This window comes from Haliotis cracherodii, unplaced genomic scaffold (assembly GCF_022045235.1).
Source record: "Haliotis cracherodii isolate W230 unplaced genomic scaffold, xgHalCrac1.p SCAF_15, whole genome shotgun sequence".
NCBI classification, from domain to species: domain Eukaryota; kingdom Metazoa; phylum Mollusca; class Gastropoda; order Lepetellida; family Haliotidae; genus Haliotis; species Haliotis cracherodii.
The window spans coordinates 22,543,338-22,557,654 of record NW_027266270.1 but is presented as its reverse complement, the minus strand read 5'-3'; the positions used below and the strand labels follow the sequence as shown (position 1 = coordinate 22,557,654).

The 14,317-nt window shown below is 40.0% G+C and overlaps 1 protein-coding gene across 1 annotated transcript; it reads left to right on the top strand.

Annotated features, from left to right (window-relative positions):
• Positions 1 to 1,557: 1,557 nt before the first annotated feature.
• Positions 1,558 to 11,438, top strand: LOC139462145 (uncharacterized). The gene is made up of 3 exons (XM_071243647.1): positions 1,558 to 1,606; positions 10,598 to 10,798; positions 11,206 to 11,438. Exons 1-3 carry the CDS (start codon positions 1,558 to 1,560, stop codon positions 11,436 to 11,438), a joined length of 483 nt encoding a protein of 160 aa, XP_071099748.1.
• Positions 11,439 to 14,317: the final 2,879 nt, after the last annotated feature.

Genomic DNA, 14,317 nt, shown 5'->3' with positions numbered 1-14,317 from the left:
CCCGATCCCGTTAGTCGCCTCTCAGGGCAAGCATGGGTTGATTAAGACCTGTTCTCTACCCGGATCTTCATTGTCTTCAACATCATCATTGACAAAGTCCAAGCACCTTCATGGTGTTCAAGGTCTATGGACACGTCATGTCCAAGGTGCACGGCCTTGAACAGGCTGTTAACTATTAGAGGTGAATCTTAATGGGCTTATCACACCTTATAATGTGACGACAACGTGAGGAATGTCAATGGTGGAAAGAGTCGTGAAGATGTTATCTCAATACGAGTAGCAATGTTACTGTCATGCTAGTCAAGGGTATAGACATTACGCCCAATCACACGGTTACTACATATGTGTTATGATACAAATACTGTTCCTACACGTCATGGATCCCTGACACATGGCTATCCTCATCCGTTTGTATAAACACTTGACACAATGTGTTTCAGTCTTAAGCACAAACCTAAAACGCCCCTTGTCAATATTTAGAGTGGAGTGAGTTGGGTTTAACGCCGCTTTTAACAGTGTTCCAGTTATATCACGGAGTGTCAGCTTAATGTGGGAGGAAAGCCCGAAGTGATGCAGGTCTCAGACGTTTCGACTTCGGTGAAACCCACGAGCATGAGTATGGTACTGACAAACCTAGAAATATAATCGGGGTGAACCGGGATTCGAACCCACAATCATAAGTTTCATAGGGACGCAACTCTGCACAGCGAATTGTGGCGTCTTTAGACGACTGGGCCACCCGTGCCCCCTGTCCATATTTAGAGGTGTGTATAAGATCTAAACATGTTTAAAACACCAGAATACGTTTAATAATTAATAGTTGGTGACTTCCATGTTCATTCTTATAAAAGAAATATGATTAGCGTCCACATTTAGCACGACGATAAATTCAGCAGATGACAAATAAGTACCATATACCGCTCACCTTAACTGTTTGTTAAGCTATAAACAGTATCATGGGCGGACACAAATTGAGTCCAGGACGTACCTTGTTCAGATACGCACACAAGGACACATTTGTTTTGTCTGAGGCGTTAATTATTTTATTCAAAATGGCCAGTTAGTACCGGACGGAGTAGTAGCCAATTACGCATTATGTTTAAAATGTCGTTTTAATTTAAATACAAATGTAATTGAAGTCTTGTTTGCTAATCGTGATGTAGTCGTAAGTGGTACTTGGCTCTGGAAGTGTTATGACAATGGAAATCTAGTGAAGGCTACCTCTGAAATATGAACCGCAATCGGCATCTTTTTAAGTGTAATGACAATACAACAAAAGGTATGCTTCAAAGAAACAGCCATTGACATCTGACAAATATGGAGAGGTTGATCTTAATCGTCTAATAAGGGGTCAATTATTGCTATTGTAAACATATGTATTTGTTCGGACAATACAACCATTGTTATTGATTACACAAAGCAAGGGCAACGTGAATTTCGTCCTTGTTTTTCTACAAAACCCAAAATCGATGTTGTAAAAAATATGTTGGCTTTGTGAACATTGCAGTGCTGGATGTGTAAGGAGAAGCAACATAGAGAAAAGCTTATCGGGGGGAGATGCTGTATAGACGTGTGAGGATGGATGTCGTTGGGTACTTGGCACTAGGTAGGACAAACAAGTATTAACCCAACGTTGTTTTGTTTGTTGTTTAACGCGCAGTTATATTCCAGCTGTAAGTCACCGAGCCTGACTACTCGATCCATTTAGCCTTACAAGCAGGGGAAGTATATTCTTACCGGAATCCTCACGGGTGGATTAATATGAAGAGTGCGTAAACATTGGTCATTGCGTGTTGGCCATGGGCAGATTGTTTTTTTTTCAAAATAAGTACACATGATATTAAATATATTGAATCTAGATTCCGCATTCTTGAGGATATATGTGAGTGAGTGAGTATGGTTTTACGCCGCTTTTAGCAATATTCCAGCAATATCACGGCGGGGGACACCAGAAATGGGCTTCACACATTGTATCCATGTCGGGAATCGAACTCAGGTCTTCGGCGTGACGAGGATATATGTGACCTTGGAGAGAACGTGGTAACGAAGATAAGACGTGGTTGAGTTGGTACCCTCAAGGTAAGCATGGAAGATATATCTTAAACCAAGCAATTAACTTATAGCACAATGACGATGGAAACCGTATGAAAGAGTGAGTGATCATATGAGTGAGTGAGTGAGTATGGTTTTACCCCGCTTTTAGCAATATTCCAGCAATATCACGGCGGGGGACACCAGAAATGGGCTTCACACATTGGACCCATGTCGGGAATCGAACCCGGGTCTTCGGCGTGACGAGTGAACGCTTTAACCACTAGGCTACCCGACCGCCCGTGATGAAGTGAGTGAATGGGGACTTAAACATTACATGTATTCCAGTTCTTTTTTTTCACGGTATGTCAACCTAATCTGGAAGAGTTGCTCCCCCTGGGGATCGAGAGTTGGGATTGGTCCCCACGAATCTAAGTTTGTCGTAAGAGGGTAACAAATTGGATTGTGTGGTCCTCCTCGGTGAATTGGTTGTGTGCTATTGTAATGGGAAGTAATACATAATATCAAGTGCGTAGATCGATGCTCATGACATCAATCACTGATTTGTTTGGTCCAGACTCGATTATTTACAGGACGCCTTCATATAGCTGGAATATTGCCGAGTGTGGCGTTGAACAAACAAACAAAACAGTGTGACACAGATCTCAGACGTCTACAGCTTTGGTGAAATCTAATATAAAGCACGGGTTTGGAGCCCTTAAACCAAGAATCGTTAACAGAACGAATCGAGGATTCGAACTACTATCATCGGATCCTGTACCTGATCTTGTTTCAGTTAGGGGCAAGCTGGAGTGCCTCTAACAAGACTGTTGACATGTACCGGTATAAAAACTCATTTTAACAATGCGTTGCAACATTATAGAATTAATAATTGACAAATATGTTCTTATTGCAGGACACATTGATAAATTTTTCAGCAAACTGAAGTGGCTAAAAAACTGCCGGGCAAAAGAAAGTATGCACCCATGTTTGATAGTGGCTACAAATAAAACAAACAGCAAGTGGTTCTTCGGTGGTGATATATTTGATACGGGTACTATAGACGATATTACATGCATCATATCAATACGTATCTTACAACAGGAGAGACCTGTGAAGATCTGGATAAAAAGTGTCTTCAGCAACCCATGCTGGCCGTAAGAGGCGACTAACGGGATCGGGTGGACAGGCTGAAAGACTTGGTGTCATGTCATCGCACCCTAATGGCATAGATCGATGCTCATGATGTCAATCACTGGATTGACTGGTTCAGACTCGATTATGTACAGACTGTACTCATACAACCGTAATATTGCGGCGTTACACAACAAGCAAACAAACAAACACAACAGGCGATTTTTTTCAGTCTAGTAACGTTGGCAATTGTTCGGTAGTTTGTTGTGTATTTAGACATTTGTTATGAATAAATGAATGGGCGTTGATACCATCAGTTTGTGTACATGCAGCATCACGAAAGGAACATGGGGTTGTATGCCTCCCGTCCCGTGTTCAGGGGACGCATAAAACCCCATGTACACCGAGTGATCCTGCGACAACGAATTTATCTTACCGACATGTTTTAATATGACATCATAAAAGAATTCAATCAAAATCAAAATGGATAGAAAACAGCTGTTAGATACGTGACGTAGACATAGATAGGTTACGTGACTTCCACTGATTCGGAAAAAAACGTTCGGCGTTTTGCTTTGAAGCGGGGTATAAGGGAATATACTAACGAATCGATCGTTTACACTTTAACAATTTCTCTCCCCCCCCCCCCCCCGATTTAACTAGGTATGTTTATTTCTTATCAATATTATGTTCAGCTTCTTAAGGATGCTAATAAAATGTACAAGCTATAAAGTATTTTATCACGATCACGTGGATCAAGAGATCTCATCATTCTCATTCTGACATGGAGGTATGATAAAATTATTTACCCATATAAATAATCCGACCTCGGCAATTGGGCTTAAATTTGGTCTTTCCCGCGTGTTCTTCTAATTTGTACGTCGATTATCCGTACTTCTTTTCTCAATACCGATTGTCATACACCTCTCCCACTTTTGGATGCGATCGTTCGGCCACTGCGTCTTTCTGTGTAGCCCAGCTATCTATGGGAAACAACTCACTGGACACACCCCTCTCAATAATACCGTCGGCCAATTTATGACGTCATCAAGTTGCGAGCTCATGTTCAAATCTCCAGAAATGACCTCATGTACGAACAATGTTTTATCCTCAAATAAACCACGCTTCGTTCTCCATTGTCCTTTGCGATTTATCGCGAAATTATCTTATATTTGCATATAGTACTTTCGTTTAAAATGGATGCAAAACTCTCACCGTCCTATTGGATTTCCAAGTTGCAGCATATCTAAATAAACTGCCGGTCAAACATTAGTATACACTTGAAAATTGGATTTGACCAAAATATTACAAATGTCATCAAAACGTTACGTGGCTGAAAACACCGAAACACTGCAAGGTCCAAGACACTTCTTTGTTTCTTTTTTAGCCACAATAAAAAATGAGTGTGTAATTTCTTTTCCCCAGCAGTCTACAATGAGTTTTGTCAAGTCTTTGAAGTTTACCAACGATACATGGCGTGACCGTCGTTGTTCAGTGCACGAGTACTTACCTTAGCTGGAATTTCCCACAGGTTTGACAGGCTCTCTGTGTGGGATTTCCGCCACCAGTCAACATTGCTTTCGGACACTAGTACTGTTCAGTTGATTGTTTGCTTAAAAAAAGATGTCTTTACATATGCATGCTGAGTTAGGTAGGCTTAGAACATACATGTAGTCATAATGGGAAGTGGTGAGGTGAGGTGAAATGGGGTTTAACGTCGCGGCCAAGATTATTGCACTTTTATAGCGACGTGCATGTACGTGTGTGTGTTTGTGTGGCTGCTTGTATTAATCCGGACTGATGCCGATTTATAGTGCTAGCTCACTGAGACACCATGCCGTAGTTTAACATGAATACCCCACTCAGACACAGTATACTGATTCCGAGCCGACCAGTCCTTGTTTTAGACTCTTAATGCCGAGCGCCAGAGAGGGTAACAACAAGTACCATCTTTTAACGTCTATTGGTATGACGCGGTCGGGGATCGAACCCCGGACCTTCCGCTCTCCGGGCGGACGCTCTACCACTAGACCATGGGAAGTAGTCATGATGTGAAGTAGTCATTAAGGGAAGTAGTCATGATGTGAAGTAGTCATCAAGGGAAGTAGTGATAATGGGAAGTAGTCATCAAGGGAAGTAGTCATGATGTGAAGTAGTCATTAAGGGAAGTAGTCATGATGTGAAGTAGTCATTAAGGGAAGTAGTCATGATGTGAAGTAGTCATTAAGGGAAGTAGTCATGATGTGAAGTAGTCATCAAGGGAAGTAGTCATGATGTGAAGTAGTCATCAAGGGAAGTAGTCATGATGTGAAGTAATCATCAAGGGAAGTAGTCATGATGTGAAGCAGTCATCAAGGGAAGTAGTCATGATGTGAAGTAGTCATCAAGGGAAGTAGTGATAATGGGAAGTAGTCATCAAGGGAAGTAGTGATAATGGGAAGTGGTGATAACGGGAAGTAGTCATCAAGGGAAGTAGTGATAATGGGAAGTAGTCATCAAGGGAAGTAATGATAATGGGAAGTAGTCATCAAGGGAAGTAGTGATAATGGGAAGTAGTCATCAAAGGAAGTAGTCATTAAAGGAAGTAGTCATCACGTAAACATAGATAGGTTACGTGACTTCCACTGATTCGGAAAAAAAACGTTCGGCGTTTTGCTTTGAAGCGGGGTATAAGGGAATATACTAACGAATCGATCGTTTACACTTTAACAATTTCTCTCCCCCCCCCGATATAACTAGGTATGTTTATTTCTTATCAATATTATGTACAGCTTCTTAAGGATGTTTATAAAATGTACAAGCTATAAAATATTTTATCACGATCACGTGGATCAAGAGATCTCATCATTCTGACATGGAGGTATGATAAAATTATTTACCCATATAAATAATCCGACCTCGGCAATTGGGCTTAAATTTGGTCTTTCCCGCATATTCTTCTAATTTGTACGTCGATTATCCGTACCTTTTTTCTCAATACCGATTGTCATACACCTCTCCCACTTTTGGATGCGATCGTTCGGCCACTGCGTCTATCTGTGTAGCCCAGCTATCTATGGGAAACAACTCACTGGACACTTCCCTCTCAATAATACCGTCGGCCAATTTATGACGTCATCAAGTTGCGAGCTCATGTTCAAATCTCCAGAAATGACCTCATGTACGAACAATGTTTTATCCTCAAATAAACCACGCTTCGCTCTCCATTGTCCTTTGCGATTTATCGCGAAATTATCTTATATTTGCATATAGTACTTTCGTTTAAAATGGATGCAAAACTCTCACCGTCCTATTGGATTTCCAAGTTGCAGCATATCTAAATAAACTGCCGGTCAAACATTAGTATACACTTGAAAATTGGATTTGACCAAAATATTACAAATGTCATCAAAACGTTACGTGGCTGAAAACACCGAAACACTGCAAGGTCCAAGACACTTCTTTGTTTCTTTTTTAGCCACAATAAAAAATGAGTGTGTAATTTCTTTTCCCCAGCAGTCTACAATGAGTTTTGTCAAGTCTTTGAAGTTTACCAACGATACATGGCGTGACCGTCGTTGTTCAGTGCACGAGTACTTACCTTAGCTGGAATTTCCCACAGGTTTGACAGGCTCTCTGTGTGGGATTTCCGCCACCAGTCAACATTGCTTTCGGACACTAGTACTGTTCAGTTGATTGTTTGCTTAAAAAAAGATGTCTTTACATATGCATGCTGAGTTAGGTAGGCTTAGAACATACATGTAGTCATAATGGGAAGTGGTGAGGTGAGGTGAAATGGGGTTTAACGTCGCGGCCAAGATTATTGCACTTTTATAGCGACGTGCATGTACGTGTGTGTGTTTGTGTGGCTGCTTGTATTAATCCGGACTGATGCCGATTTATAGTGCTAGCTCATTGAGACACCATGCCGTAGTTTAACATGAATACCCCACTCAGACACAGTATACTGATTCCGAGCCGACCAGTCCTTGTTTTAGACTCTTAATGCCGAGCGCCAGAGAGGGTAACAACAAGTACCATCTTTTAACGTCTATTGGTATGACGCGGTCGGGGATCGAACCCCGGACCTTCCGCTCTCCGGGCGGACGCTCTACCACTAGACCATGGGAAGTAGTCATGATGTGAAGTAGTCATTAAGGGAAGTAGTCATGATGTGAAGTAGTCATCAAGGGAAGTAGTGATAATGGGAAGTAGTCATCAAGGGAAGTAGTCATGATGTGAAGTAGTCATCAAGGGAAGTAGTCATGATGTGAAGTAGTCATTAAAGGAAGTAGTCATGATGTGAAGTAGTCATTAAGGGAAGTAGTCATGATGTGGAGTAGTCATCAAGGGAAGTAGTCATGATGTGAAGTAATCATCAAGGGAAGTAGTCATGATGTGAAGTAGTCATCAAGGGAAGTAGTCATGATGTGAAGTAGTCATCAAGGGAAGTAGTGATAATGGGAAGTAGTCATCAAGGGAAGTAGTGATAATGGGAAGTAGTCATCAAGCGAAGTAGTGATAATGGGAAGTAGTCATCAAGGGAAGTGGTGATAATGGGAAGTAGTGATAATGGGAAGTAGTCATCAAGGGAAGTAGTGATAATGGGAAGTAGTCATCAAAGGAAGTAGTCATTAAAGGAAGTAGTCATCAAGGGAAGTAGTGATAATGGGAAGTAGTCATCAAGGGAAGTAGTGATAATGGGAAGTAGTCATCAAGGGAAGTAGTGATAATGGGAAGTAGTCATCAAGGGAAGTGGTGATAATGGGAAGTGGTGATAATGGGAAGTAGTCATCAAGGGAAGTGGTGATAATGGGAAGTAGTCATCAAGGGAAGTAGTGATAATGGGAAGTAGTCATCAAGCGAAGTAGTGATAATGGGAAGTAGTCATCAAGCGAAGTGGTGATAACGGGAAGTAGTCATCAAGGGAAGTGGTGATAATGGGAAGTAGTCATCAAGGGAAGTAGTGATAATGGGAAGTAGTCATCAAGCGAAGTAGTGATAATGGGAAGTAGTCATCAAGGGAAGTGGTGATAATGGGAAGTGGTGATAATGGGAAGTAGTCATCAAGGGAAGTAGTGATAATGGGAAGTAGTCATCAAGCGAAGTAGTGATAATGGGAAGTAGTTATCAAGGGAAGTGGTGATAATGGGAAGTGGTGATAATGGGAAGTAGTCATCAAGGGAAGTAGTGATAATGGGAAGTAGTGATAATGGGAAGTAGTCGTGAAGGAAGTAATGATAAAGGAAGTACATTATGTCCTCTCTTCAAGTCTTGCTGTAAAACTGACCCCAACAACTACAGAGGCATTTCTCTCATAGACTCAAATTCTAAAGTATTTACGTCTCTTTTGAACAGATGTCTACAGAATTGGTGTAAATTCATAATATTATTAATGAACAACAAGCTTGTTTTAGGGATCATTACGCCACTATTGATAATATTTTCATTCCAGGCGATAGTTCAAAAATACATTGGAAAGAAAAGAGGCCAATTTTACTGCCTCTTCATTGACTTTTTCCAAGCCATATGACAATCTGAGACATGATGTTTTCCTGCACACATTGAGTGGAGTTGGTGTCAAGGGTAAAGTTATTTTATATATATCCAATCAGTGTAACTCCCAAAGGTGTAGCTGAGTGCTTAACCTGTAATATTGGCACTCGTCAAGGATGTGTTTTAAATTCACAAATATGTATCATACATTGTACTTCCCTTTATGACTACTTCCAAGTGTGACTCGTGTTTCTATACAAATACTTCATGGTTCAGTGACAGCTGATTACCACCTATCTACCTTATGCATGTTTCCAGGTGAAGTTCGATGAGGAGTTGGAGTATTCAAAATGGGAAAAGGACAACAAAAATTCCTTGTAGCATTTATTTATTTATTCATTTATTTATTCAGTAAGTGAAGGATATGTTGGAAGTTACTTTTCAAAATATATAGTTTCTTTAATTTTTTGGGAGTACCCTCTGCTCTTTCAACAATGGGACTGCGCCAGTTTTGCAGATATTGATCTTTTAATATGTATTTTACCTTTGAGGCCAGACATTGTGCAGAACATATAAACGGGTTATCAAACCATTCAGTAAGTCCACAGTTAGTATTTTCTTTCACAAAAGAAATCCATGGAAGTTTATCAACAATATGGGGTCAATTAAGAGTCATAAACTGGTATGAAATGTTTGTTAATTTTCGGATTTCATATTTGCTTCAATTTCAAGCCAGAAAATGAAAATGCATTTATACATGTTTATATGCAGTGGTTCTCTTCCAAATACTCCGATAGTTGTGTCACTAAAATCATCTGCTGTTTGCCTTTTCAAATTCTTAAATTTCCGAACCATTCATTAAACTCGGCAATCGTTGTGTCAAATGCTGATAACATACAATCAAGAGGCAAGTTAATATTCTATTAAATTATTCTATAGATAAGCTCCTTTTATTTTACCGCTTTCTTTATTTAGTACTGAAGATGGGAGTGCACCGATCAACTAATCTAATGTCATCTATTGTGATATTATATGACGTCAACAATGATTAGCTATGACGTCATTTTCCATTCCGTAAACAATGGTTTATGTAGTAATACATTCATTGGCCAGATGATAGTCTTGACTATCTGCCGAAACATAGTCCATTCATATTGATAAAGTGTAAAATTATAAAAAGCAAATTAGTGATGAAAATAATATGAACGGATCACTGAGAATCAGTAATGACACCAGATGTTCACTGAAAAGGGTAAACAAAATGCTACCGGTAGCACCTACCACTCACAAATTTTCTTTCAACCAGGAAGTGCCGGTGAGTAAGATATGAAATCTGTAACACAGAAATCAGGAGAAAATGTTGATTCTATTTCCTAAATTAACAGATACATCTATAATTTTGCATAATGACCTATATTTTGGTCAGTGTTACTTGATAAAATGCACGTCCAGAATGGTTTTTGAAATCCTGGTTCAATTACAAGACCAAAAAGATGATGTTGACAAGCAACGTTTCACAATTTGTAATTCTTCTGAATATCTACAAAACATCCTAGGATGACCTAACCTTTTCACTTATGGTGAAATCGTGATTGAAAAAACTCAGCTTTAAGCCAGACGTGAACATTTTATGTGGATGCTTTAAAGTAAACAGTATTAACACAAAGTGTAAAACTGTGAGCGTATCCTGCGCCACCGGTGGTACCCTTCACAAATACAAGCAAAGGCAAGTCAAGTGGTTAAACCTTAACAGTCAAAGAAGGGAATTGCATCAGACATAATTTTTGTCGCTGATGCTTCAAATAGAAATGTTCTCTGCATGTTTGAGATAAAAGGCAAGAGAAATCACTTTCAAATGTGTCGTTTGTACGGACAAAATAATATATATATGATCATGATGAATTCTACCCCTCCAAACTATTGAAAAACCTCTTTGAACCCTCCTCTCTGTTCACAGGTTGTGTTCTCCTCTGTGGTAGCGACGCGGCTCCTGTTGGTAACTCTACCGATTATGATACAAGCACCAACAGTACCGACAAGGACGCCAACGGCACCGACAACGGCTCTAAACATTATTACCACTACAACCACTACGGAAATCATTACTACGGTCACCACTACGGCAACGACTATGGTCACAACGACTACGATCATCATGGTAGTAATATTTGTAAATATGACATAAATATGACACAAAGAAACATATGAATCATATGTTTCAATTTTGTAATGAGCATGCAAAGTCTTATGAATTGTTTGCTGAAACTGTAGATAATAAACTTGTGCATGATTAATCGATTGACTGATTATTCGCTCGATCGACCGATTTAAACAGTAGTAAAAAGGTGTGTCTGAGTTGTGTGTCGTTTTAAGACCGGAGCGATCCAAGTCGCAGAAATTTATCACTTCGGCGAAACATTTGAGTACGAGTATGATGCTTTCACACCAGTAATTATATTGGTTTTTTTTCTGAATGCAAACACACATGTTCTTAGCGTTTGCGGTAATTAAACCTAGACCATCTGATTTACATAAATAGTCAATGACATGTTCCCATACTTTCAGGGGAGGACATGTTTGGCCACGTGGAGACGAATCTGACCACCAACCCCGACCACGAGCACATCCTGAACGAATATCTCAATTACGGCTTTTCCCAACATGGCCACGACAATAAAACTGAGGGAATGCTGGGCAAGATCTCGAAATATCTTCGTAACGACGCTGCAACGACCTTGACATCAAAGTCGATGACGCTGTTCTGTCTCACCGTCGGGAAGATGTCGTTGACGTTTTAGGAAGAGGCAGTATCATGAATAACGGCATCAAATGCATGAAGTCATCAAATGCACTTATATGTGACGTCACTAGTGAATTACGTCACCACGAAGCTGTGTAGTAACCATTTAGTTTATACATTAAAGCCGTTGTTATTTAATAACATAATTAGAAAATATTTGTATTTTTTCATGATCAGTAAATGATGTGTCACAGGTTAACATTTACACGTACTTGTTTTGAATATGTTTTAAATATTACTGTAATAAGGAGGATATTAACAACACATTTAACATTGTATTCGCTTATGTCACGACTCGACCGATATGACCAGGCCATCATGCTTGGCTCACGAAACGTTGTTTTCATGTCGTTTCATAATAAGCTAGTTTACGGATCCAAGGACTGCTTCTGCTATCACTGATACCTTCTCAGGATGTCAATCACCGGATTGTCTGATCTTTTGTATCGAGTTTTCCGTCAAAAGACTGTAATATTGATGCAAACCAATCCACATTTGATTCAACTACTGCTTTTCCATCGGTTTTCTGTTTTTGCGGTATTAAAGGGGACGACTGCTACTGCTACTGCTACTACTGCTACTTGCTCAGGATGTCAATCACCAGATTGTCTGATCTTTTGTATCGAGTTTTCCGTCAAAAGACTGTAATATTGATGCAAACCAATCCATATTTGATTCAACTATTGCTTTTCCATCGGTTTTCTGTTTTTGCTGTATTAATGGGGACGACTGTTATTGCTATTGCTACTGCTACTGCTACTGCTACTGCTACTGCTACTACTGCAACTACTGCTACTGCTACTGGACTGAAGAACTGTTAATGGGTTGTCTCATGTGTGGTTCAAATACAAGAACAATGTAATCGACTTTCCGCATTGAACTTTGCCGTGCACGTGATTTCTATGTGTAGCGGAGGCACGTTAAGGATAACTGTTTAGTGACGTTTGTTTATTTTGTTTTCAGAAAATGAAGTGTGCTTGCGGACGCATTCAGCTTCGCGGTTAGAACATTAAAATGCTACATGCGTTAACTTAAAGGTTTTCTTATGAACATGTTTGTTGATTCTAGCTTTAACTGTTGTGGTGACTCGACATTAGAACTTACCGCTAGACTGACCGTGTCCATCATAGTCGGCATACCATCGCTGTGTATAGTTTGAGTACTGTTTCGTGTTCTGTCGTGCAATTGTGGGAAATTAAAAGGTGAATAGAAAACTTTAGTATTTTTTAGTATTTTCTGCGAAACAAATAATATTATTACTATTACTCTACTACTATTGCTATTATTATTATTGTTGTTATTATTATTATTATTATTTTTATTATTATTATGACCACCACAGCCACTACTACTACTACTACTACTACTACTACTACTACTACTACTACTACTACTGCTATTGCTATTATTATTATTATTATTATTATTATTATTATTATTATTATTATCATTATTATTATTATTATTATTACCACCACTATCACCACCATCACCACCACCACCACCACTACTACTGCTATTGCTATTATTATTATTATTACTACCACCACCACCACCACCACCACCACCACCACCACCACCACTACTACTACTACTACTACTACTACTACTACTACTACTACTACTACTACTACTACAATTATTATTACTGCTACTGCTACTACTGCTACTACCATTTACATTTACTCGACACTATCTTCATTGACGTGCCAGCAGTCTGGATTCCGTCAGTAACACACAAGCCATGCAGTCGCGGTATGTGTCTCGGCTTTGACTATGATGGTTTAATCACATTGTGTATTTCTGAGTTAAAGTTGGGACCACAACCAGAAAAGGAACCAATTGTCATTTACCAAAATATCGATCAATAAATGTCTTTCTCGATTTGCTATTTTTTAAAGACCGTCAGTTCTGTGATCGAAATGAATTAAATCAAGAGTGACTGTTTCAAGAAGCAGAAGCGTTATGAAATCATACGCTGATGCCAATACTCGGCTTCATTCTATGTCCATAATACTTTGAATGGAGATCATACACTCATCCAAGTACACTGCCTCCACGTACAGACAGCGATAACATAACCAGACAGGCTACTAGTAGGCGGTTCGCCAATGTTAGGTACAATTTAACCCACTCACTCCTAGTCGGGCAACTAGTAGGCGGTTCGCCTATGTGAGGAACAATTTAACTCTCTCACTTCTAGCCTGGCTACTAGTAGGCGGTTCGCCTATGTGAGGAACAATTTAACCCTCTCACTGCTAACATCCATAGTCCTTGATGACCATACCCTGTACCTGTCATGGTCTTTGACGATGCCACCAGGAATCTGTCATGATTCTTGGTGCGCTAACCCTGTACCTGTCATGTTCCCTGACGACCCCACCTAGACCCTGTCATGGTTCTTGGTGACATAACCCTGTACCTGACAGTGTCATGGTCCTTGACGATCCCCCTCAGCCATGTCAAAGTCCTTGGTGACCATACCCTGTACCTGTCATGTTCCTTGACGATGCCACCAGGAATCAGTCATTATTCTTGGTGACATAACCCTGTACCTGTCATGGTCCTTGACGATCCCACTCAGCCATGTCATAGTCCTTGATGACATAACCCTGTACCTGTCATGTTCCTTGACGACCCCACCTAGACTCTGTCATGATTCTTGATGACAATACCCTGTACCTGTCATGACCATTGACGATCCCATCAAGAATCTGTCATGGTCCTTGGTGACCTAATTCATAGTCTTTTGAGATCCCACCCGAGGCGGTCATTGTGCTTGACTTAACATTGACTGTCATTGTCCTTGACGTTCTAACTCTGCCATGGTCATTAGCGATGCCACCCAGAACCTGTCACAACACTTGGTGACCTCAC